At 42.4% G+C, this 27,090-nt stretch overlaps 1 protein-coding gene across 1 annotated transcript; it reads left to right on the top strand.

Annotated features, from left to right (window-relative positions):
• ano11 (anoctamin 11) lies at positions 1-26,733 on the top strand (the record flags this gene model as incomplete). The annotated part of the gene is made up of 23 exons (XM_080762909.1): positions 1-210; positions 1,339-1,465; positions 1,892-2,118; positions 2,341-2,448; positions 2,569-2,705; positions 2,837-2,894; positions 3,088-3,198; positions 3,350-3,515; positions 5,337-5,427; positions 10,138-10,234; positions 10,517-10,660; positions 11,204-11,341; positions 12,690-12,788; positions 13,085-13,187; positions 14,133-14,244; positions 16,456-16,510; positions 17,195-17,292; positions 18,975-19,111; positions 19,800-20,005; positions 20,465-20,601; positions 20,984-21,074; positions 23,344-23,475; positions 26,660-26,733. 23 exons carry the CDS (start codon positions 1-3, stop codon positions 26,684-26,686), a joined length of 2,811 nt encoding a protein of 936 aa, XP_080619035.1. The 3' UTR covers positions 26,687-26,733.
• Positions 26,734-27,090: the final 357 nt, after the last annotated feature.

Below are 27,090 nucleotides of genomic sequence, written 5' to 3' on the forward strand. Positions count from 1 at the left end.
ATGCCATGCGGGTCCCATGTCAGACACACCTGTGAGACCCAGCGGCTCTTTCTCATCATCATCATCATCATCATTTTCGTCACTCTCACAGGCTCAGAGCTGCTGATGGGAGACAGAAAGGTGCTGCTGGAGCTCGACTACGCGGGCGAAGCCCAAGGCAGCGACAGCTACGGGAGTCTGCGGAATGGGGGCTTCATCCCACCGAGATATGTGAGGGCTATTCCCCCCCACCCACACACACACACACATACACACACACACCGCCTCTATGCAACACACACACACACACACACACACACACACACACACAAGCATACATGAACACACTTTCCTATTTTGAAAAACATTTTAAAATAGTTCAACTAACCGATCTACATCGAGACATTGTGAGCTTGTAGATCGGCTATTTTAACTATTGTAAAAGGTTTTCTAAAATGGTAAAAAATGGCAAATTAGTTTAGGGATAAGGGGTAGCGCAAGATGTAGCCCCAAATCTCTAATCCTAACCCCCAATCTGAATCTTTGCTAATTGTAAATTGGTATGCACTTGTACTTTTGCATGCACGATTTCATACTGTACAATCATTTAGAAATAATCAGATTGTTATCTTATTTTTTCACACAGTTATGTAATGAAACCTGGCAATTTATTCAAACACCTTATTTGGTCAGCTGACACTAACCCTTCTCCCCAGGCTCACAGAGGCACCATAAAAACCACACAGGCTATTATACAGTATACCATTTTTGTCAAAAGAAATGATAACCGCAATGAGCATTATATTAGGCAATAGAAGCATTAGGAAAATAAAAAAACTTCCACAAACATCAACAAACATCACACACAATATAATTGGGCTTATCACATTAGCCATCATGCTGCCCGACTGTAACCCCCAAGCCCCAACCCCCCACCATACTCGTATCATTTTCTTCACGCCTCGCTGACCCCTCCAAGACGATGCAGTAAATCTTGAAAGGCTTTTTCCTCCCAGATCTGACATCCTCTGCTCTTCTGTATGAGCTTGTGGTTTTGAGAAGTCTCGCATTTCTATATGGAGTTCGCCATGATCTAGGTCTAGGAGATTGGTGTACAGACAGTACTTGATGAAAAAGCTTGTTTTCTTTTTCTTTTATTCATATGTTTTATAGAGAGTGCAGCTAAAGATCAATATTGCAAAGTGGAGCCTGTTTAATGGCATAAGATAAACTTGTAGAGACCCATAGAAAACCAAGTATTTTTTATTTATTGTGCTTTCGTCCTGTTGTTTGCTCACTGAATAAAGTACTTAGTGCAGTAGAGTACTGTATAATTGAATTGTATGGGTTCATGTTCAGCTCTTAGCTGCAGCTTGTGATGAAAATGACGACGATGTCGACCCCATCTACCTTCAGTTTGATACAAAGAGCGACCAACCAGCTGCTCTCCAGGGGAACTACTTCCGAGATGGACGCACCAAAATAGGTAGGTGTCGGGTGTCATTGGCTGTGACAATCCACTGAGCATTCCCTGACTGATGGTCCCAAATCTGACCTGACTCTAACCCCCTGCTGGCCTCTGCTGCCAACTGTGTTGAGACCAGTGGTGCATGGAAAGGAACCAAGTACATTTACTTAAGTACTGCATTTAAGTAACATTTTGAGGTATTTGTACCTCAAAATTTCCAATACTTTCACATCTCAGAGGCAAATATTGTACTTTTACTCCACTAGATTTATTTGAAAACTTTAGTTACTTTTATTATTATTACAAAACATACAGTTACCACTTACATTACTCAAGTACATTTTGAATGACGGACTTTCACTTGTAACGGAGTAGTGGAGTATTGATACTTTTACTTAAAAGTGAAACAATTGTGTACTTTTCTTTTCTCCACCACCGGTCCAGACTTTGTGCTGGTGTGGGAGGTGCGATCCCGCAAAAAGAGACGTCGCTCCAGGGAGAGGGAGCGGGCCGATCCCGCCAGAGAGGAGGAGGAGGAGGAGGAGGAGGAGGAGGGGGAGACGGCGGCGGCAGATAGGACGAGCAGATCGGAGAGAAGGAAGGCCCAACTGGCAGAGTGGAGGGACAGGTTCGTGCAGAACCTGCAGAGTGTCGGCTTGCTAATGGAGAAGGTACAGTAGTAGTAGTAGGTCACGTGTAAAGCAGCTTCCATCATTAATTAATGATGACTACTACAGATGTCCTGTGCTGGAAATAGACGATCTACAAGCTCAGAAAGCATCGGGAGGCAAATCGTTAATTGACCTTATAGATCTGCTATTTTCACAGACGGGATTATAAATTGGGCACAGGAGCTTTTACTTTGTGTTCCCTCTCTTGACTCCTCCCACTAGGAGGAAACATCCAATGAGAAGAAAACCATTCATTTCCTGAAAGTCAGCGCCCCGTGGGAGGTGCTAGTTTATTATGCCGAGGACCTCAGCCTGAGGGCACCGCTGCAGGTGCTCGTTATATTTATTCTTGAAAGGAAGCTGGCCTGGATATCGTGCTGCTGTAATGCCAATGATGAGTTTGTTCTTAACACATTCAGTGAATGATTGGAAATGTTGTTTTCCCCACAGGCGCAGCCCAACCCAGACTTCAACACTTCTGATCGGGTTCTTAAGAAACTATACATACCGAACATCATGGCAGAGTATGTGCCAAACAGACCGCTGGACTACTACACATGTGCCTTTCGCAAGTCAAAGATGCAAAAGTAATAGTCTGATCCACTTTCATAACTGTCATATAGGCCCTGCCATATAATGTATATTGCATGTAGTAGTACATACAAATGTGGCAGAATAGTTCACGCATTGGCATATCCTGATGGACTTTTCCTTTCAGGTTCCTCGGTTCAAACAACCAGGAAACATATTTCACAAATACTCAGAGGCACCGCATAGTAAGTACAAAATCCTGACCCATTTTTGACGAGTTAAAATTTCCACTTAATTTGGTAGTGTAGTGTGACTTCTGATCATTTGACTCCCCGTCGATAAAAGCACAATGAAAATGAAATGCATTCTGCATCAAGTGATGGACCCTATGGTCTCCATTCCAGGTGTATGAGATTAATTAAATCGTCTCCATTCCAGGTGTATGAGATTCTTGCTCGGACGCAGTATGGCAAGAGGAAGCGAGCGGAGGTTGGCGTGGCGAGGCTGCTTAACGAGGGGGCGTACACCGCCGCTTTCCCTCTGCATGAGGTTAGATCATCACTACAGTTTCACTGTAGTCATCTCTCTTATCAGCATATGTGCACAGTTAGTCAGAGATTGTATTTTCTTTGGTATTTGTACGACTCTCAGAGTTAAATTCATGCTGAGGATTTGACTGTTTGCCTGTCCTGTTGCTCAGGGTCCCTTTGAGCTGCCAAAGTACGAGGTGCGACCTGACGAGCTGAATAAGAGGCAGGTTCTGTTCCACTACTGGGCCCGCTGGTCCAAATGGTGCAAGTACCAGCCGCTGGACCACATCAGAGAGTACTTTGGAGAGAAGATTGCACTTTATTTTGCCTGGCTAGGTAAAGCATGCATCCTAATGTCCAAAGACGAGATCTTTAATTAGTGTGGTTGCCTATAGAGCGCAGCAGTCCCGCCCCCTTTCAGAAAAGCGAGTGGCCCAGGAAATGAAACTCCAATGCATTTTTCCATCGGCACTTCGAATATAATTTATTTAAAGACGGTTACGCCGCGGACAAAGCCAATTCGGATCATGACAAATCATGACAATGAACACAATGTTTTGGGACGATCAAATAATTTATAAGACGAAAAACAAAACAAATAGTGTTGTCTCCTGCCTTTATTTTCTTCTTTCTAATGATTTGATCGTCCCAAAACATTGTGTTCATTGTCATGATTTGTCATGATCCGAATTGGCTTTGTCCGCGGCGTAACCGTCTTTAAATAAATTATATTCGAAGTGCCGATGGAAAAATGCATTGGGGTTTCATTTCCTGGGCCACTCGCTTTTCTGAAAGGGGCGGGACTGCTGCGCTCTATAGGCAAGGAGACTGTTGGCGTGCAATAACTCTATTATCCCCTCCGATTGGCCAGTGATTCGGAACTCTTCCCAAAGCTTTTGTGCACTTTGCCCTCATCTGATTGGACAGTATACAGTGTCTCTCAACTCAGTGAAAGAGAGAGTCAACCACACTCGCAATTCTGCAGGATTTCAGTATTATCATCGTCCTTTCCATGCATTTACATTTTTAAGATTGCTTACATATAAGGCGGATTGCCATACTATTCACTATTCATTTTACAGCTATTGCATTAATACATTTAACTCTGGTCTTAAAAAGCTGTTTTTTGCGATGCATCAAATCCCCTGTGAACATATTCTTCGGTGAATGATGAACTTGTGTGGTATGTTCTTAAAATGCCTAAAATCTGGGCGCTGGGGGGGTGCAAGGGGTGACATTCCTGCCCACCACCACCTCAGAGGTGCATCCGGCTTGGCCGGGCATCCAAGCAAGAACAACTGGCCATGTTGGCACTGGCAGGAGGGAAGCTGGGCGAGGGAGAGCGATCTCACTAGCAGCTCCTACAGATTGGTCAGGGTGCCTGTGTTCAGGGTGGACACATTATGTCCTCCTTTAGTTTTTAAAGATATTTTTATCTGCTTTTATTGATTGTACCAGTGGAGATTGACAGGAAACTGGGTGAGAGAGAGACGGGGAGCAACATGCTGCCAGGCTCCATTAGAGCCTAGTGTATGTGGTGTGTGCCTGGACCGCTAGGCCAGCGGGCGCCCCACATTTTGTCCTTCTGATAAAACTCCTCATTGTCGGATGAAAAGAATCAACCATGGATGTAATACATTGATACATAAAAGTATAGTATAATAATAAATAATACATTTGGGTGCATCCTGCTCTGTATACAATATATAATATAATTCTAAATGAAATGTGTTGTTCAGAATATCTGACTGTATTGGCTTTACATGTTGTGCAGTAATAGAAAAGAGTAATGCATCGTGATGCATTGCAATGCATCGTTGAACCGAATCGTTAGCTGGTGAAACATAATCGAATTGAATCGTGAGGAGGGCAGTGCCAGTTTACACCTCTAACCATGATGGTTGTCTGTGCTCTCCCTAGCACCAACTTTAGGAGGCATCGGTGACAAGAGACTAGAATACACAAGGAATTGAGAATTGGCATTTTTCAGTTAAATTGGAAGAAAAATGAAAGAATTGGACATTTTCAGGAAGAGTCATGTGTCCCAATGGGACGTGCTGCCACTATTGCTTCATATAGAGAGGTTTAATATGGAGCAGTGAGATGGACCTCAGCTCATCCAAGGTGGAACAGATATTTATTTCTGTCTGTCTGCAGGTTTCTACACAGCCTGGCTGCTGCCCGCTGCAGTGGTGGGAACCTTCGTGTTCGTGTCAGGAGTCATGTCCATGGGAAGCAACACCCCTGCGTGAGTCCAAACCTCTGCTTTTAGGCATCACATATGTCTCCTTATTGTTTGTATATTGTATTCCAATGGGCATTTGGCATATTAAAATGGTTTAAAGAAATAAAACAGGACAGAAACTAAGATTGTTTGAAAACTAAGAAAGTTTGTGAATGTCTGCGGAGAAACTGAATGGGTTACATTGTTTCATCGGACAGATTCTAGATAATTGATAGTTTCAGCTCTTTTTACAGGATGAATCGTGCAGAGATTTGTACACAGTAAAATCTAGTGCTAATTTAACTCAAATGCAGATCTACAAGAACTTGTAGGTCTGCTATTTTTGAAAAATCAAAGAACGACTGACATAGAAACATAGCTTTTTCAGAAAACTGACATTTTTAGAATATGATCCCAGCCTTCCCAGGTCAAAATGGGTTAAAACAGAGGTTATAAAAACATACCAAATCAATCAACTTGCAGATGGCAGCCAGACACATCGTTACTGTATGATATCCATGGCAAACATACTCGTAGGTCTGGCTGATATTCCATTTAACAAACATAATACATTATTATAGTGGAAAATAATGGAGCGAAATGTGCAAAAATGCAATTCTGAGGTCAATGACCCCTCAAGGTCACCAGATGCTGAAAGTTTCATGCTTTAGTCATAAAATGCACAATTGATTTGGTTATCCGCCGCACTATGATAAAGTCTGGTTGATGAAGCTTGGCTAATGTCATTCTTTCAGACATTAAGAGGAACATTAGTTTTGCAACATTTCTTGCTTTGAGAGCAAGAATTTAAGAATTATTTATTGCATTTTTTTGTACTCAGGGATTGCTGCTCAGCTCATTGTCTCCACCAGGCTGAGAGACTATGTTTTGCACCCTGTCTGTCCGTCCGTTTGTCTGTGTGTCCGTCTGTCAGTCTGTGAACAGCTAATCTCTGTCACCGATTGCAGTGAAACTGTGCATGCACACTCTCTGGGTGCTGGAGCAGGACCTCTGCCCCAGATATTTCAGATCGGCCTGTTATAGCACCACCAATAGGCAGACTTTTGAAATATATATATATATATATATTACTCCTACAGATTTGTATCAATGCATCACACACATCGGTACACAGTAAATTTGCAGGATTGGTCCGTGTTGAACAAAATATCTCAAATCATGAATGCTGCATGCGATTTCCTTGAAATGCCGCCCCTTTTCAAATTGGCCTGTTGTAGTGCTATACCAGCAGGTCGATTTTTTTTAAAACATATTTTTGGAACAAAAAGCCTTAGTGAAAGGCCTAGGCCTGGCTCCTTTTCACATTTCACACCAGGAGGCCACAATAACCTACCTGACATGGTGGAGACCTCTTTTCTTTTTTTTAAAGAGACGATTTTATGGGTATAATGGGTCTTAATGTCTGTCTGTCTATCTGCGGCTAGTGTCACAAACCCCTGGAACGACCGGTGCAAATGTCTTGTGCACGCTGCCAGTAGGTACAGTTTGTACCGTTATCCCCCAATATTTCGTCAAGACTGCCATCATCAATATGACATCATCAACATGATATCAGAAATCCACAGAGAAGCCATGCCGTTATTAGAATATAGTTGCTAGGGCCTAGCAGCTATATTCTAAAGAGTAAATAACACCCTAGCAGCTATATTCTAAAGGGTCTAAATAACGGCCTAGCAGCTAGGCCATCAGTGCATATCATCAGCATATCTTTTCATCTTTTCATCATCCATTTGCAGCTACAAATTGCCTGCTGCTAATATGATTATGGCTCCATCAGCCATCAGCCATGCTTCCTCATAATAGCCATAGTGAAATAAATATATAGTGATTTGTATAGTGATTAAACCACTTAAATCCTATGTTATACTTCGTCGCACGTCACTGGTGCGCAAAAGTCGCGAAAATAGCCAGTGTGTGTACCGCCCCACCGATGGACTTCAAGCCTGTCGTGTCTATCGTTGAGGACTCAGTGAGTGGGCAAGTCAGATCTCCCAGAAATATAGATACATCATACTTTGTTGGCAAACTGCAGCAAGCATGAAAAGTTTCACTCTGATCAGTCCAGCGGTTCCAGAGATTGTTTACACACAGACAGAGAAACGGACAGAGACACACACAGACAGGCAAGCATCGACGCACACGCACGCAGAGCCACACACACACACACACACACACACACACACGCACGCGGCCAAATACACTATTTCAGCCTCCTGGAATTCCAGCTGGGCAGAGCCTAAAATCAACACACTAATTGTGTAAACCACATGGGTATGTGTACGCCCGTGGTCAGGTTAGAATATTTAACCTATTCTGGGCGGGAACCCCTTTTAGTGTTTTAAGCATTATGTTACACTTTAGCTATTGAAAAATAGCAGATCTACAAGCTCATAGCGCGGCACTGAGTGCCACACTACGAGCTTGTAGGTCTGCTATTTTTGGAAAATGTGGTGCAAATCTTTGAATGTATATTCTTTCATAGCGAACGTTTTTAACTCAAATCTCTGCTTCTGGGGGGGGGGGTCCCTGGAACAACATATTTTCAGATGGGGGTTGGCGGCCAATTTCATATAATTTCTGGGATCCTTGACATGAAATAGTTTGAGAACGACATAGAAACATGAGGTTTTTCAGGCATTTGTAGAATCGTCCTCAGGCCTAAATGGGTTTTAATAATGCATCACCTCGGTGAGCTCCCTTCTACCGACCGACACTGCAGTGCTGGATTGTTTCCCTTCTGAAGTGAATCTCTGGGTGACGGCAAGCTGTAATAACGCCTCGTCAGAAGGTCCTTATTTCACCCTATCTGTTTCCATGGCAGCCATACTGACCATGACTTCCTCCTCCGAGGGGCTTAGTGTTTTCAGTTTGCACTCACCCCGCTGCTATATTTATAGTGCCTTCAGTTCGAATAAGTGGCAAATGAGAAATACCAAAGAGTTTACGACGAACGAGACAATAATGTTTGGGAAGCAAAAGCAATTGTCTTAACGTACGGGACACTTGTGTGCCTGTTCATCTGTAGTGTTAGATTAGGGCCACGAATCATTGGAGACGAACAGGGAGATCTGTATTGGTAATAATGAACTGCACCACGGCAATTAGTGGATAATGATCTTTCCATTATTCACATAGAGTCTAGAGGTCTCTCTCTCTTCTTTTGAGTGCTGTATCTTATATCTTCTATGGTGTGCATTGCAGCATTCACAGTTGCAGCTAGCCATCCTTCTATACAAAATATTAATTCACCCACACAATCACTGTGCTTTTACTGGGATCAAGGTTGAACAACAGATGGCAGAAGGATAGGAAGGATTTTGTATCTTAAAGGGACACTTCACCCTTTTTGCAAAAAAATATATGTTAATGACGTTTAGAAGCTTTAGATCACTTTCCTGGGGGTATTTATGTGTGTAATATGTGGTTTTAGATATTTTAGATTGTAGCAGTGAGCCTGTTGTCTCTGATGTCATGGACACTGGTCTCACTACCTTCCTGGACTACAATTCCCATAATTAATTGGTGCACTGCTCCTCCTTGTGGATAGGGGGGAGAGCTGTCTTACTGAGACAACATGTAGTCCAGGAAGGAAGTGAGCCCATAAAGACTCCCAGGAAAGTGTTCTAAAGCTTCTAAACGTCATTAACATATATTTTTTTGCAAAAAGGGTGAAGTGTCCCTTTAAGAAAAAGCCCTCTCAGCCTCTCGCATTCATCTTTCATAATTTATTTATAGATCATTGTCACTTTGGAGTGTTGTGTGTTTTTAGTTTTTTTTGTTTTCACTTGTAATCTTAATTATCTTAGCTATTTTTATTTATTTATTTATTTATTTTATCCGAACTAATTGTATGTCTACTGTAATGTTTATTCTTATGTGGACCCCAGGAAGACTAGCTGGTTGCTATGGCACCAGCTAATGGGGATCCTTAATAAAAATCAAATCAAATCGCTGATAAGAATTCAGTGACGCAGTCCTGTTTACCATTTAAGTGTGCTTCTGAGAAGCAGAGGTGATTCAGATTTCCCATTATATAACTTTACTAAGAACTAAATCTGCATGGCTTTTAATATACAATTGTATAAGTCTAGATATAGATTAACCACTTGAGCATTATTTTCTACTTTGTTGCACAAGGCCTAGGACGTTGCGTAGTAGTGACGCATTGTGAGCTTGTAGATCTGCTATTTTTGAAGCTTGTTGCCTATAATGACATGCCCAAAATACAGATGGATTATTAATCAGTAATTTATTTTTATTTTTATCTGACACACATGGATGCGCCCACGGTTATTTATTCTTTCATTCGTCCCTTATCTCTGCCACCTGGCCAGCGTTTCTATTGTAACAGGTGGCATGGATTGTGTTAATCAAAATGATCCCTGGGTCGGCGGTTCGAATCCCGGCTCATCCTGTCTACATGTCGAAGTGTCCTTGGGCAAGACACTGAACCCTACATTGCCTCCAATGAGTCGGTCGGTGTGAGCTCGCCACCATTGGTGTGTGAATGTGGGAAGAGAGGACGCTGGCGTCGACTGTTCGCCGCTTCACCTCCCAATGTATGAATGAATGAACCATTGTAAAGCGCTTTGAGCACTTGGAAAAGTGCAATTCATCATTCATTATCAGTAATTTTATGAAATTGTTTATCGCATTTTTTTAAAATAATACATTAAATTGATCGGTTCTATTATCTACCATGCATGTCTGCAGGAAGGAGATCTGTGACAGTGGAGACAGCTACCTGATGTGTCCTTTGTGTAACACCTGTAAGTCGTGGAACATGTCAGACATCTGCCCCATGGCCAAGGTACTAAATCCAGGGTTTGAACAACTGTTCTCCCAAAACTACATTGTGTTTTTAGTAAAGATCGTTTTCTGCTGGCAAGCTTAACACTTAAATCCTATTTATAGTATTGGGACTTGTGAGTATTCTGCTATCTTTAGCTTGTTCAACATTTGTATTTATTTGGCCTATAATGACACGGCCAAAGCAGGGATGCCTGTAGAAATTAAGCACGGGTACTGCAACTGCACCCAAAAAATGGTTCAGTACCAGGAGTCATCTTTGCCTCACCTGTCTGTCTTTCAGGTGGGCTACCTGTTTGATCACCCAGGCACAGTTTTCTTCAGCGTGTTCATGTCCTTCTGGGCTGTTACCTTCTTGGAGTACTGGAAACGCAAAATGGCCACCCTCGCCCACCACTGGGACTGCATGGACTTCCAAGAAGAAGAGGTTTCGTGTCCACCCATCTTCACCTCGACTTAATATTATTGTTTACAGTTAGCTTTATGAGTAATAGTTTTATTCATTAATTCATTGGGGGGGGGGCTGATTTGCCAATGTGGAGAGTCAATTTCGGTTTATTTTCTTCACATAATTTTTATCCCACGATTTTGCAACCCATTTTTTTCACCCAGTGTCAATTATCTAATGTAATCCTGGGCGCTACACTTTCTCTGCCAACCTGGGGTGGGCAGCGGACTGACCTCATGCTTCCTTCTATGCATGAGGAGTCCAAGCTGCTTCTTTTCACCTGACAGGGGAGAGTTTCACCGGCCGAACGTAGCGCGTGGAAGGAACACGTTATTCCGACCAGTTACTTTCCCCTCCATCAGGCGCTAGGAGGAAGTAGTTTAGAGACCAGAATTTCGGTTTATTTTCAACCGAATCTATTTGTGACATGAGTTTTCAACGTTGCACGTCACTCTTGCTGAATCAATTACGTTTTACAAGTCGATGTGGTCATACATTTCAATGTCCCCCTTCTCTCTCCAGGAGCGACCCAGACCAGATTTTGTAGCAATGGCCCCTGCTATGGAGGAGAACCCGGTGACAGGGGTCAAGGAGCCCTACTTCCCAGAGAAAGCTAGGCTGACCCGCATGCTAACTGGGTCCATGGTCATCGTTATTATGGTGAGACACTCTGTAGGCTAACTGGGTCCATGGTCATCGTTATTATGGTGAGACACTCTGTAGGCTAACTGGGTCCATGGTCATCGTTATTATGGTGAGACACTCTGTAGGCTAACTGGGTCCATGGTCATCGTTATTATGGTGAGACACTCTGTTTTCTCATCTCACCTTTTTGATAGTTTTTTAAATGGCCGTTTTAGCAATTACATTTTTTTGCAGATTTATAAAATAAATAAAAACACACCCGTGTGAAGTGAGGGGCGCTCTTGTCATCGTACATCATCATGCATCATCTCATACTGGCCAATCAGTAGAGCTTTGATATCTACTGGCCAAGCGCTTAAACGCCCTTATTGGCCAAGCGCTCCCACCGACATCTGATTGGTTAGCCGATTTGCTCGTCTACTACATATGACGTACATTTTCCCTTCAATGTGAATGACGTTTAAGGTTTTGATGTGTATATTTGGCAGAGTTTGGACCTAATTTCTCCTTTCATTGTCAATGGCAAATATTGAGAAGCGTGGGGAGTCTGGGGACAAAAGCTAGCGCCCCTCAAAAAAGCCCCAAATGGGGATTCCAGGGTTAAAGTGGTTAAAAGACCTGTGGGTTCTTCCACTCAATAACAATAATGGAAAAAATGTCTGAATTTAATTGGCCTCTGGACGTGTACTGACCTATACTGTAGAAGATTATCCAATCTCAATTACAAATGGTATGCTCGGATTCAGTGCTGAGTCAGCATTGTTATCACAGAGGCTAGTCGGCACAGAAAGGGAACATTCACCAGGGTGCAATATGTGACCATCTGGAAAATACATAATGAGTACACACAATGAGACCTTGTATTGATGTTGAAATGTAGGCGGCAGGACAAAGCTGTTTTTATCATACAGGTACACACCTCTGCCGTTATGCTGTGGTGGAAAGTCACTACGTACATGTACTCAAGTAGTACTGTACTTAAGAGAGGCAATCTCAGAGGCAAATATTGTACTTTTTACTCAACTACAATTATTAGTTCACTTTGTAGAGCTTTATTATTAATGCAAAAACATTCAGCCCCATTTAAACGTTGGGGTATTTGAAAATAGCTGATCTTGTAGATCTGTTTTTTCAAAATACTTTTTATACATTTGAAAACCTATGAAATGGTACATTCTGCATAATGATTACTTACTTTTGGTACTTACTTTTGGTACTATGTATATTTTGATGTCAGTACTTCTACTTGTAAGGAGTATTTTTTTCCCACATTGTGGCATTGATACCAAAACGTGAGCCATGGTTTTCACCTGTGCTTAATGAAGTCAGTGAAATGAATTGTAATCTTTTGCCCGTCACTCAGCTGTGTGTGGTGATGATCTTCCTGGTGACGGTGATCATGTACCGTGCTATCATCAGCGTCATGATGTTCCACACTGGGAGCCCAGTGCTGCGCACACAGGTATGCTTTAGCCCCATTTTATACTGTGTTGCATGGCGGTGTCGCATGGCGAAAATGCCGATCTACAAGCTCATAGCTTGTTGCACCGCGTCACTTTGTGAGCTTGTTGATCTGCCATCTTCGGCACTTAGCACCAGCCTCACCTTCAACGCGGCAGGAAATCCTCATTTAAGTAACACAAAGAGTGTGTGTGTGTGTGTGTGTGTGTGTGTGTGTGTGTGTGTGTGTGTGTGTGTGTGTGTGTGTGTGTGTGTGCGCGTGTGTGCTTGTGCGCGTGTGTGCCCGTGCGCCCACAGGCAGGGAACATCGCCAACATCTCCAGCAGCATGGTGAATTTGGGGCTAATTCTGCTGATGGGACAGGTTTACACCGCATTAGCAGAGAAGCTCACTAAATGGGGTAAGAGCCAGCGGCACTCTTTGGCACCCCTCCCGTTTGATATACAGCAGCGATGCCCACTGCTCCCAAGCATCTTTTACTGTTGGTGCCTCTCCCGTTGATATACGGGATCAATGCCCAGCGTGTGGAGGAAGAGCAGCCACTGACTTCCAGGTCGGAGTACTTTAGGTTTTACTGCAGGTGCACTAAAATGTGTTTAAGCTCAAGGCTTCAGGGCTAAGGTTAGTCTTTAGGTCAGTCCCCCACGGAATATAAAATTCAAATCTAACACAGTAAAAGATATTTCACGTAGCTCTTCCTTGGACCGGCCTGTATGTGGATTATACCACGAGGGACCTTTTTTCTTTGCTTTACCTCATGGGCCTACTCGTGGATTATACCAGTGTCCTGACTCCTTTTTTCCATGTAGATTATGACATTTTGCACGTTAATACCATGACATTTAGGAAGTTAATTCCATGTACAACGCACTGACTTCTGTGTTTTGTATGAAAGTGTATATAATGCACAATATACATTGTGCATTATATATATACGCAACTTTGTACCTTATCTCAGGTTTATGTGAAAATATGCCGACTTTTTTTTTTACCTTTTCTTTTCCTTGATCTCCTTTCCCCCTTGCCCCCCACACCCCCTTATTCCTCCCTTTCTTTTCTATAGAAAATAAATATGATAGGAACTATGCACAAAAACGAATTTCACCCACTCTTTTACTTGGTAAATCTGTGATGTGACAATAAAGCCGATTCTGAAATATAAATTATAAATGTAAAAAAAAAAAAGAAGAAAAGTGGCATACTGGCAGTGTGCACAAGACATTTGCTGCTGAACAGTCAGTTCGTGAAATGAACCATGGACAGAGACGCGAGCACGCTAAAAGTTGACTAGTTACTCTTTTAGTGACTTGAGTTGAAGATCATGTTATTGTCTTCCTTCTGACAGAGATGCACAGAACGCAGACCCAGTATGAAGACGCTTTCACTTTCAAGGTGTTTGTCTTCCAGTTTGTCAACTTCTACTCCTCTCCCTTCTACGTTGCCTTCTTCAAGGGGAGGTGAGAGAGAAGTGACTCACACTGTATCTCTGCTGTCGGGGAAGCAGAGCCATTTAGTAAGACAAAGTTACGACATTGAGGGGGCAGAAAACAGCCTTCTCGCGTGGTTCATGTACTCGCGCGAGCCCATAGACTCCAAAGCATTCTGTAAACGTATAGAAGAGCCTGGCCCAAGGAAGTGAACGGAGTTGTCGTAACTCTGTCTTACTCTATGGCTCTGTCGGGAAGAAACCAACCGAAATTGAGAAAACCTTATATTTTCAAAACAAAGCAATTCTACCTCATCAAAGTTAGTGTTGTGACTTTATATACAGTATTGTCAATTACTTGCATGAGAGGGGGAGAGGTGGTGGAGTTAGTTGCTTTAGCAGACAGTTTGCCCAATGGAGTTGAGAAGTTTTGTCCAAAGCATTTTTTTTGTTTTTTTTACTACATTCCGTTGGTTCAATATTTTCGGACTATGCACTGATTCATGTAAAAAAAATCTAAAACCTCCTAAATGGAGTTAGGAGGTTTTCTCCCAACAGCAACGGAATGCAACACTGTTTTCCACTTAAACCCATTAAGACCTGAGGTCGATTTAAATGGTTATGAAAAACCTATGTTTCTATATCTTATCAGTGGTGCTCAAAATGTTTCCTACCAAGGATTCCCAAAATGATCTGTATTTGGCCGCCGGCCCCCATCTGGACCGGACCCCCATCTGGAACCCTCAGATTTTTCAAAAATAGCAGATCTACTAAGCTCGTTATGAGCTTGTCGCTATATGAGCTTGTAGATTTGATATTTTTCGACAGCTAAAGTTTAAAATAAGGGTTAACGTGGTTAAAGGCTAAGGTGTCACAGATACGTTCCAGGTCTTAATGGGTTAAACCCTATAAACTGTACTTCGACCCCTCCTTTTTTCCTATACACCAAATCTCCTCATTGAAAACAGCTGATCTACAAGCTCACAACGCACCAGCGTGCGACACAAGCTTGTAGATCAGCTACTTTTTGCAGAATGTTCATGTGGTTAATTTGTTAACTTTTTTCCCTTAAAGGTCTGCTGACACGCCCCGAAATTAATATGGGTGGTACAGCACATCACGTGGTCTGACTGAAAACAGTTTGAAACAGTTTGAAACGGGGCTACGGCGCTAGCAACAAGTGGCTATAGGTCAGGCTAGCGTTTTTGACGGTACATTTAGCGTCATATTGGCTATAAATGTAATTGAAAAAAAATATTTTTTCGCCAGAAATGCTTAGTTTGAATGCAATTGAGGTTGGCGTGGGGTTTTTTAGGGGAACTGCAGCACAAGCGCAAATTTTGGACTCTAGTCCCATGTTCCCCCGGTCGCCAACACCCCTGTCTGCCCGCTCTGAGACCTCTCAGCCCCGCAGCGCGACAGTCGCGACTACGGACGGTCTGCTGTTGTCTGGCCGCTGTGAGTCTGAGAGCAGCCCCGCAGCGCGACTACTGTTCTTTTCCCCTCTCAGCCGCAGGCTGACATGTACACCCTCGCTCTCACTCTGTAATACCGTAGTTAGTTACCACAACATTGTTCAAGTGAACTATAGTGTGTTTATGTTTGTATTCATTGTAATAATAAATATCGCTATGCCGAGGCATAGTCTTGCGGACGAGATCATGAGCCTCTACGGGGGACTGGGCATGTGTGTACACACACACACACACACACACACACACACACACAGTGCCTCTGTGTGCGTGCGGCTGTATGAGTTGAGGATTAGAGGTATAGGTATTTTTATTATGCTGTAACATTTGGCTCACTGCTGTCGTTCCTCCCGTCCCCCCGTGTGTGTGCAGCCTGCATCTGAGACGGGCTAGACTGTATGTTGTCATGCGGAGCGACGCGGCGATAAATAAAATAATCATAGCGATATTGATTATTACAATGAACAAGCATATACGTCCCCCGTGTGTGTATTTTCGAGCGTTTTTTTTTTTTTTTGAATGAGACTTTCACCCAGTATTCAAGCTAAATGTGACACCAAAATAGTAGCATAAGTTGCTATGCTACCACGGCCACCAAGCCCGGCGAGCCCGCATAGAAGTCGTTGGGGAAAGCCCCTCGCCACTCTGACGTCAGAATCATGATAGCATTGTTTGATAGCAGTTATTAGCTCCTGAGGGGCGTGTCAGTCCTCCTTTAAAGAATAATTCAATGTAAATAATTGAATTTTCTTTTTTCATGTCACTGATAGATTTGTGGGTTATCCCACCAACTATGGCACCTTATTTGGGATGAGAAACGAAGATGTGAGTTTTCTCTATTATGTTTGGATGTGTGGTTCTTAGCCTAGTTCCAAGGTTTCGTTACAGTAGCCTACTTTAGGTCGAGCAAGGAGCTTATTGGGAGCAAATCAGCTGTTGCTTTTAAGATACAGTAATTTGTAGTATAGACAGGAATTTGTTTGTGTATTTTCATTTATTTTAAATTATTATTATTTACCCTATTGGCCTGAATATAAGACTTACGTTTTATTAATGGAATTATACAAAAAAACGGGGTCGTATTATAATCAGGGACTAGACTATTGGACATTCAATGTTCTTTTTCCACAATTGAGTCTTGAAAAATGGGAGTCGTCTTATATTCGGAACAATACGGGGAAGTACATTTTGATCTGTTTTATACACTATATATTATAACCTACTTTTGATCATTATCTATTATTATTAGTAGTAGCAGTGGTAGTAGATTAAGTACCAGTAATCATCATAATGAAGATTCTGCATTGATATTTGTGTGTGTGTGTGTGTGTGTGTGTGTGTGTGTGTGTGTGTGTGTGTGTGTGTGTGTGTGTGTGTGTGTGTGTGTGTGTGTGTGTGTGTGTGTGTGTGTGTGTGTGTGTGTGTGTGTGTGTGTGTGTGTGTGTGTGTGTGTGTGTGTGTGTGTGTGTGTGTGTGTGTGTGTGTGTGTGTGTGTGTGTCTCCATCCAGTGCGGTCCAGGTGGCTGTCTGATTGAGCTGGCCGAGCAGCTGTTCATAATCATGGTAGGGAAGCAGGTCATCGGCAACGTCCAGGAGTTTGTCATCCCGTAAGTAGTATTCTTTTCTGAAAAGATGTTTTTCTGAAAAGTATTTTTTTCGGAAAAACCTCGTGTTTCTATATCAGTGGTTTTCAATATTTCATGTCAAGGACCCCAAAAATTATATGTAATATGCCTCCGCCATCTGAAAATATGTTGTTCCAGGAACCTCCCCAGAAGCAAAGATTTGAGTTAAAATGTTCACTCTGTAATAATATATTCAAAGATTTGAGGCACATTTTCACGATTTTTCAAAAATAGCAGATCTACAAGCTTATAGCGCGGCACCGAGTGCCACACTACGAGCTTGTAGGTCTGCTATTTTTCAATAGCTAAAGTATAACATAATGCTTAAAACACCAAAAGGGGTTCCCGCCCAAAATGGGTTAAGACCAGAGACCAGATTCTACACAATCCTGACAGTTTTCTGAAAGACACATCAGTGGTGCTCAAACTTCTTCATGTCAAGGACCGACAGAATTATCTGTATTTGGCCGTGGACCCCCCATCTGAAAATATGTTGTTCCAGGGGGGCCCCGGAAGCAAATATTTGAGTTAAAAAACGTTCGCTGTGAAAGAATATATTCAAAGATTTGCACCACATTTTCACAATTATTTAAAAATAGCAGATTTACAAGCTCGTAGTGCATCACTTGGTGCCGCGCTATGAGCTTGTATAGATCTGCTATTTTTCAACAGCTAAAGTTTAATATAATGGTTAAAGTGGTTAAAAGCTAACGTGACACAGATATGTACCAGGTCTTAATGGGTTAACCACGTAAACCCTCTAATCTTAGTAAGACCGACCAGTTACAACTGGTACATTTTTCCATCTACACTAATGGCCCCAATCTTGGGCGCGCCTTACCAACTTCTTGAAAAACAAGATAGTAGTTAAGTAGTAGGTGGCGCAAGATATAGCACCTAGGGCTCTATTTTCTTCTAAATGCTAAAACCCTTATCCCTAAACTTCTTTGCCTTTTTTTTTACTATTTTGAAAAACGTTTTTGAATTGTTCAACTAGCCGATCTACATCAACACGTTGTGAGCTTGTAAATTGGCTATTTTAACTATTCCGAAATGTTGTTCAAAATAGTAAAGACAAGACAAAGTCAAAAAGACAAAGAAGTTTAGGGATAAGGGGTTTAGCTTTGGATGAAAATGGAGCCCTAAATCTCTTTGCAGAAAATGAGCAGATCTGCAAGCTCACCAACGTGCCTCGTTACGGCCACTTAATGGCAGCTAAGTTCTTTCTTTGTGTTATTGTGTATAAATCAATCAAGTATAATACATCAAGCCTGTAGTCTGTGTTGAATTAAACTTCCCTTCATGTTGAGTGGAGATGTGTTTGCTTGGTGCAGTACACTGAGTACAGCCCTATACCGTACTATTACTGCAGTACTCTACTGGCACAGTCAACCCTCTGTGTGTGTGTGTGTGTGTGTGTGTGTGTGTGTGTGTGTGTGTGGTTCAACAATGTACTGTACTGTACAGTCAGAGTGCATAGAGAAAATTGGACACTGTTACACAAACAAAAAATCTCCCTCCTAAGTCTCTTTTGTGTTCTCTTAGAATAATTAGTTGATGTTGGGATTCAAGTGGTTAAAGAAGCAGAAGCTGCTACAGTACTATAAGCCCTGTGGTGAGTGTGCTATTTTAATTGACTTTAATCATTGTGCCCTGTGTGACAGTAAGGTGAAGGCCTGGCGCCAGCAGCGAGATATGGCCGCGGTGCGGGGAAGCAAGGTGTCCGATGAACCACGCCGCTGGGAGGAAGACTACCAGCTGGTGGAGTATGAGGGTCTGTTTGAGGAATACCTGGAAATGGGTGAGGGTCTCATTGCTATGTCTGTCTGTCTGTCTGTCAGACAGACAGACAGCGGGTGCAGGGCCAATAAGGCAATCATAGGTAGGGCCTGCACACCATCTTTAGGCAAAGGAATTCCTTTGCCTAAAGATGGTTTGCTGGGCCTTACCTCCTTCCATGTGTTATTATTGTTATTATTACCATAGTCTCGCGTTGCCAGACTGTTGCCTCTCGCAATTTTCAAATGCTTCCATCATACAGTCTGGAGACAACGGAAGAGTAAAATACAGACGCGCAAATGTATCCTAATATAAATATAAATGATCTAAGCATATAGAGCTTGTTTATTAGCAGAAATGGAAATAAAAAAATAAGCTCTAATGATATTTGAAAATATATTTTCGTGAACGGAAATGGCAGCTTCCTTACTGGGATTTCGGGAGGTGTAGTTCCAGACTATAGCATTCGGAGATTGTGGAATAGTTGTCTGGCTAGTGGCTACGCAAGACTATTATTACCATAATATGTCCATTGCCCACAGATAAAGTTGTCCTTTTGTATTATTATTATGGCTGTGTCAACTGAACCTGAAATTTGATCTTACACTTAACACAATTTGTAATGGCTGGCCTATATTTTGTTTTATGACTAATATTTTATAGTTTTTTTTTTTAATGTTTTTGAAATGTATGACCGTTTTCATCAACAGTGTTGCAGTTTGGGTTCATCACCATCTTCGTGGCGGCGTTCCCGCTGGCGCCTCTCTTTGCGCTCCTCAACAACTGGGCAGAGGTTCGCCTGGACGCCCACAAGTTTGTGTGCGAATACCGGCGCCCGGTGGCCGAGCGCGCCCAGAACATAGGCGTCTGGTTCAACATCCTGGAGGGCCTGTCACACCTGTCCGTCATAGTCAATGTGCGTCACATGCTGAGGATTTACTGTGTGCACCGTCCAAGTTGTTCATATTTTACTTTTTTACACTTTTTACACTTTTTACAAAACTTTTGCAGACAGCTAATATAAAAAATTACACCCTTGTACAAACATGTTCAGAACCCATTAAGACCTGAGGCCGATTCTACAAATGCCTTCTAAATCGGAAGTTCTCAAACTTTTTTTGTCATTCAAAGTTATTCAAACACTTCAAAAATAGCAGATTGAGCTTGTATATCTGCTATTTTTGAATGGCGCTAAAATCTAAAATGACACTGATTCTAAACACTTGTTGGGTCGTATGGTCCCTTTCGGCGTTCACCGCGCGCACGGGGGGGGGGGGGGGTGTCTGGGCTGTCAATCTCGCATCGGGGCCTGTGGGACATTCCCTCCGCCACTGGTGATCTACATCCATATTCTTTCATGCTTTTATGTCCACAGGCTTTCTTGATCGCCTTCACATCAGATTTCTTGCCTCGCTTGCTGTACCAGTACAAGTTTCATAAAGACCTGCATGGATATGTCAACTTCAGCCTGGCTCATGCTCCGGCTAATTACACCGTCTACCCGATGTGCAGGTGAACTGCACGTTGACGGAGCAAAAGGCTTACACTGCATGTGCGAATGCTTGGGGAAGAAATTGCTATAAGTTGTATTTTTCTTGTAGCACATTAAAAATAAATTAAAATGGGAAAACATCAACAATAACGTCTCTAAAAGCCTGACCCTGTACCTACAGACATTTTGGATGTTAGTCTTTATTTTTCATTCTGGAAAAACTCCAAGCATGATTGAAGAATGTTTGTAAAAAGTTTAAATGTAGCACTCGTTATGAGATTCAGAGACTGGACCAACAGAGGGCAGCATTTCTCATGTTATTGTTGCAGCTGCGTGTCAGATGCCTCTTGTGTTGATTGACAATGACAAGACTTAACAGATAGATGTGTGTGTCTTCTTAAGGTATAAAGCTTTCAGAGATGATGATGGAAACTACACGTTGTTTTACTGGGAGCTGCTTGCTGTAAGACTGGGCTTCATCATTGCATTTGAGGTAAGACAGCAACAGTGTACTCAGAAACTCTGTGAGGACCTTGAGGTGGAACCAAATGGACCTGTACGGCCGGGTCCATTTGTAAATCAACACTATAGTCTCTCAAGCCAGACTATCTATTCCACCATATTTGAATGCAAGAGAGACTTGTAACAACGCCCTGTAAAAGTTGACAACAAGAAGCTGTCATCTGCTCTTCAATTCCGAAGGGTATTTTTTGTGCTGCATACGAAAATGTATTTTTCCATTTCTGCTAAGCAGCTAGCTAGCTGTAGAGAAGGAGACCACTGACAAGACTACCTCACAAAATGTTGCCCCCCCAGGTGTGTCTGACCCATTACCTTTATTTCTATAATGGACACTGGACAGGTCCGCCACAATTACAACAACACAGTGTGACGTCACGTTGTATATCTGGTATAGGCCTCGACTAGCTAGCAAACCAGAAGTGTGGGGTGGCTTTATTTTCTACTCATTTACATTTTAAGAGCTTCTGAAATACAGGCATTTGAGACGTCTATTTTATAGAGTAGATTGGAGTCCCACAGAAAGAAATGTCGGTGCGTGGCCTAATCATATTATGCCGTGTGTGTGTATTGGGCCCTAATGCATATCAAACAAGGATCCTTGAAATAAATAGTCATCATTGCTGTATTTTATCGTTCCATTCAACTGTGTTGCCTATGACTGATGTTTTAGTGTTGTCCATTTCATGTCATGCTTGCCCGTATGTACACGGTAATTTATGTGGCACTGGCTTAGCCTCAACAATCTGTCATCCATCTCTTCAGGTTTATAACCACCGTATTGATTAGCTATCTTGTCGCTCCCCTTCTCGTCTCTTCCGTTCCAATGCTTCATACGCTCTCTCTTTTCTACCGTCTTCTCTGATTTTGTCAATATCTTGCTGCCTTTCTCTCCATGTCCATCATCTCTCCTCCATCTCTGGACGCAGCAGCCCTCACTCTCTCCTCCCTCTGTTGGCTTCTTAAACCTGATTCATGCTTCAGCAGAAATGTGACACATCACACACATCGGCACTTTTTGCACTTATATTCAGCACTTATTCTCTAAATCAGGGGTCTTAGACAGGGGATACGAGACCCCTAGGTACTAGTCCTCAGAGTCACTACAGGGGTCCGCCAAATGTTTTTGTGTTAAGAACATCTTATGTTTTTTCATTATTAACCACTTGAACACAAGCATCCCTGTTCTTAGGTGGACCATTTGCCGAAAATAGAAACATCTGCGAGCTCACTACGCATTGCTTGTAGATCGGCCATTTTTGTCAAAGAGGTTTGGTGTAGAGGGGGAGAAAGAGCAGACCAAGTACAGGGCCAAAAGTCATGTTCATTAAGTATTTAATACACATTAACATGAATGAATCCAACATACACTGATGACAGGCAGTGCTGTCAAACACGTTGATGAAAAGGTTTGCAACACAATATGTAGTGGGGGTCCCTGCTTAATCTCTCTCGCAGTCTCAGCTAATGGTCCTTGGCCTGAAAAACATTGAGGCAGTTGTGCTTTACACGTGGCATCCTGCAGCTTTAACTGTAACCACTTATGCCTGAGTCATACGTCGTTGTACGATGGTGTCGCAACGACACCGGCATAGAGGATAAAATAAGCTCAACATACTGTAAGGCCTAGACCACTAGTGGTGGAAAGTAACTAAGTACATTTTTGAAGTATTTGTACTTGTACGTGTTTCCAATTTTCAGTACTTTTACTTCTACGCCACTACATTTCAGAGGCAAATATTGTACTTTTACTCCACTACAATTATTTGAAAACTTTAGTTATTAGTTTGTAGATTTTGATTATTATTATGTATTGCGAGCTTAGATCTGCTATTTTTAAAGGATTTGTACATGCATTTGAAAACTTGTAAAATTGGCCGTTCTGCATAATGAGTACTTTTGTACATTTACACAAGCACATTTTGAATTCCGGACTTTTTACTTGTAACGTAGTAGTTCTACATTGCAGTATTGATACTTTTGCTTAAGCAAAACAGTTGAGTAGTTTTTCCACCACTGGCCCTATAGTCTAGACTATATTTTCAGATGAAATGCCCCAGTGGGGCAGGGGGGTTAATGTGGTTACGATAAGCCCTTAAACCTGGAGGTGTAGCTGGCGCGGCAGTTCTCTCTCTTTTCAGCTGTAAATCTTCCTTGGGTGTTAATCTCTCTCTCTCTCTCTCTCTCGCTCTCTCTCTCTCGCTCTCTCTCTCTCTCTCCCCCCTCCCCTCATCACTTGGCAGCACGCGGTGTTCTTCGTGCTGCGTGCCATCGACTGGATGGTGCCCGACGTGCCCGAGTCTCTGGAGGTGCAGATCAAGCGCGAACGCTTCCTGGCCAAGCAGGCCCTCACCGACAACCAGGAGGCTCTGCTGGTGAGTCGAGGCCATGGGCCAGGTCAGTGGAACACAGGGACACGCACGCATGCACACACACACACACACACACACACACACACACACACACGTCACGCACACACACAGACCTAGGGTCCTAGAGACTCTTTAAGAGAACCACTTTTCCTGTTTTGTGTTCTGTCTTTTACTGTCTTTTTCCTTGTCCTTCCTCGTTTGGTCTTCCTTGCGTTGCATCTGCATGGCTTTCCACAACCGTATCATATGGTTGATTTAGCATTTACCACACATGGGCTGTCTGCCCATGTGAACTAATTGATATGAAATTCTTTTTTACATTCACGGTGTGCTGTAGTTGTAGCCAGAACCATAGTTTATTCCCTGTGGCTTGGTACTGCGAAGGAAACATTAATCTCCTATGTGCGATCAATTGCATTCCCAACAGGGCAAGTGGGGCAGTAGTGTTAATAGGTTACATATTAAACCTGTCTCCCAGACTGCTTTTTTTCCCATAAATAAATTCCACACTTTATAGGCTTCTAAAGCCCCCTGTGCCTAGGAACCTAGTACCTCCTACAAACTCACTACACACTTTGCAAAGCACCTGCAGCTCGACTTGCTGTCATACTGTAGTCTGTAGAGTCCCGACTCCACAGTCCCACACAAGTGAACGTGATTGTTGAAGATGTTCTCGCATTGCCAGATACAATTTTATAACATTCTGTGAAAGTATAACTGGTATAACCGAGTAGATATCCCTGAGATGATTTCCTAAGGAATAATAAACTGGGGGAAATGGTAAAGGAATGTTCAAGGGGAAAGTCGTTCGTGGTAATGACTCACTTTCCTCCCTGGCAGTAAAATGCGTCATGACCACTAATTTCAGAGAGATTAATTAATGAGAACCTCCCACATGCCTATGTATTTATTACCATTTAATCATTTAATCACTTCCTTATTATTGAATAAAAAAAAAAGGAATAATAATAATAATACATAAATCTTCTATCTAAGTTTCTGTGTGTACGTACGTTACGTCTGTAATCCAGGCAACTCAAAAAACGTTCGCCCCACTGACTTGCACTCCCACCACAGGGAGTGCAGTGCCCGGTGTCGAGGTCCGACGGATAGTCGGTTGTCCAGAACCAGCACAAAAGCCTCTGCCCGGGTTCTGGACCTGATCACCCCTATATCTCCATATATGGAGCTGGCCTGGACATAACAACACTTCATATTTGGGCATGCCTGACACAGAACACCATATATAGGAATAAAGGGACACAGAGAGACAGATACAGAAATCTCCATATATGGACATAAAAGGGACAGATGGATGGAACGGGTACTCTGACGGGTACAACGGGTATTGTATAGCTGGGTGGGGCGTGGATCTCCAACTTCCATCGTTACCGACTCGATGCTCTACAGCCGGGCACCAGTCTAGTATATATATATGGTATTCACTATTCTATCCTAATAACTAATCTACCAATAATTACGATGCAGAGGTCTTTTAAAGCGGTAGTTAACTATACCTGTAAAACCGGAGGTCAAATTCTGCACCTGAGAACGGCAGCGTATTAAATCCCCCGCCCCCAGGCTGTTGTACAGCCAACATAACATGGTGCACCGTCCCCAGCCCGGCTGGCCACCCATGCTGGACTGATGCATGCGCTGCAACTCCATTCTTTTCTTAGCGATTATGATAAAGATCACTTTTCCAACTACTCAAACGATTGAGAAGCAAATAAATAAATCTAATATACTTTTTATAAAAAAATGTCTAAATTCATTAACATGATTAAACTTTCAATAGCCCTATTTTATATTTCCCTGTTTCATGCAACTGTTTTCATGCACATGAATGTAAACCATTATCTATCTCTTTTATATCTGATGAATCAATTAGTTTAGCTGCTTGTCCCCCTAGCTCAGTGCTGTGCTGTGTTGATGGTGTGTCCGTCCCTGTGTTCTGACCAACAATGTTGTGATGTGTTTTTCCTTTCCTGACGGTAGGGTGAGTATAGTCCTCAATCTGTTCTGCCTCACCTCATGCTTGGGTTAGATTCTAATCAAATGTAATGGAAATGGTTAAGTGGTTAAAATCTAAAATGACAGATACTTTCCAAGTTTAATCGGTTAATGGACAATTTTCGGTGTACTATACAAAGTACACACACACACACACACACACACACATGTCACACACACACACACACATTCAACCTGTATATAGGAGGGGCTAGCGCCCCTCAATAACAGAATGGACCCCTAAGGTTCATTATTTTGTTTAGTTTATTACTGTATAAAAGATCCTTTGGAAGAGAAGAGATTAATGACTGCATAAAAACAATAATTCAAAGTGTAGTTTAACGTTACATTCTCTGTTTTATGTACAGTAGGCTATTTCAGTGGTTCTCAAATGTTTTCACGTCATTACCCCCACATGAATATTATATGTATTATGTATTTGTGTTGTTAAAATGTTTCAAAAAATATAATAGCAACACTTTGTGGACACTTTGTGCTATTTTCAAATATCCAATGCATATAGAGGGTTGAAGTGGTGAAACTGATTCTGAAGCAATATTATCAGATTGAGCTGCTGGGGACCCCCTGGAAGCTTTTGAAAAGAGGGAAGCACGCACAACTCCACTGTCTCAATCTCTTGCAACATTTTACCGGGTGCACGGTCAGGAAACACTTTAGAAGAAAGAGAATACCAGCACTCACGGAGTCCTTTAAGGCACTTTATTGTTTCATCTTTACATGGGCAAGGTAAGCTGCAAGCAGCAACACAACCTGGACGTCCCTCATGGACCCCTGGGGGTCCCTGGACCCCACTTTGAGAACCACTGGACTATGTCATACTGTAGCAGTAAGCTCAAAAGCTTATGTATAACCTGCTTTGTCACAGACAAAAAAAAACACATGAGTAACTGATTCAGTTACAGCATTTTCATTGTCGTTGCAACAAGGTGTAAATTAGCCACTTATGGTAAAATAACACATTTTCTAACCGAATCAGTTATGGTATTTTTGTCCTTGTTGCGACGAGGAGTAAATTATGCCCTTAAGGTGTTTTTGTCTGCTTCAGACAGCAGTCCACTGACATATAGAATTATATCTCTCTCTGTCTGTCTTGTCTACCTTCTTCAACCCTCTACTGTCAACCCTCTACTGTACGCCCTGCCCTGCCTTCAAGCAAGCAACGCGTCCTCTGGCAACATGAGTTAAGACCGCAGAGCCCGAGAGACGCTGCAATGAAGACGAGGAGGGTAGGGGGAGGGGAGGGGAGATACAGTTTGCCCAGGGATAGCGGAGATTTACGCAGCAAAAAAAATCCTCAGTGCTCATTTTAAGATGCAATCCGTTACTGTTATGTCTCTTCCAACCCAGGTCTCCAGCTTACACATTAAAGGAGTAGTTTGCCCCAAATAATGACTTTACCGGTATTTTCCATATTTATTACACACCCCATGAAGCCTTAGTTTTTTATTTGTTTGTTTTTGTTGCATTCCTAAAGCCAATAGGACTCAGTAGCTCAGTAGTCTCCTCCTGAATCTCTTATTTACCCGGTCATGCTTATGTAAAACGTCATGTAAGAGACCAGATTTCTACCGCTCATCCAAGAAC

Source organism: Protomyctophum bolini (assembly GCF_963924005.1).
Source record: "Protomyctophum bolini genome assembly, chromosome: 5".
NCBI lineage: Eukaryota > Metazoa > Chordata > Actinopteri > Myctophiformes > Myctophidae > Protomyctophum > Protomyctophum bolini.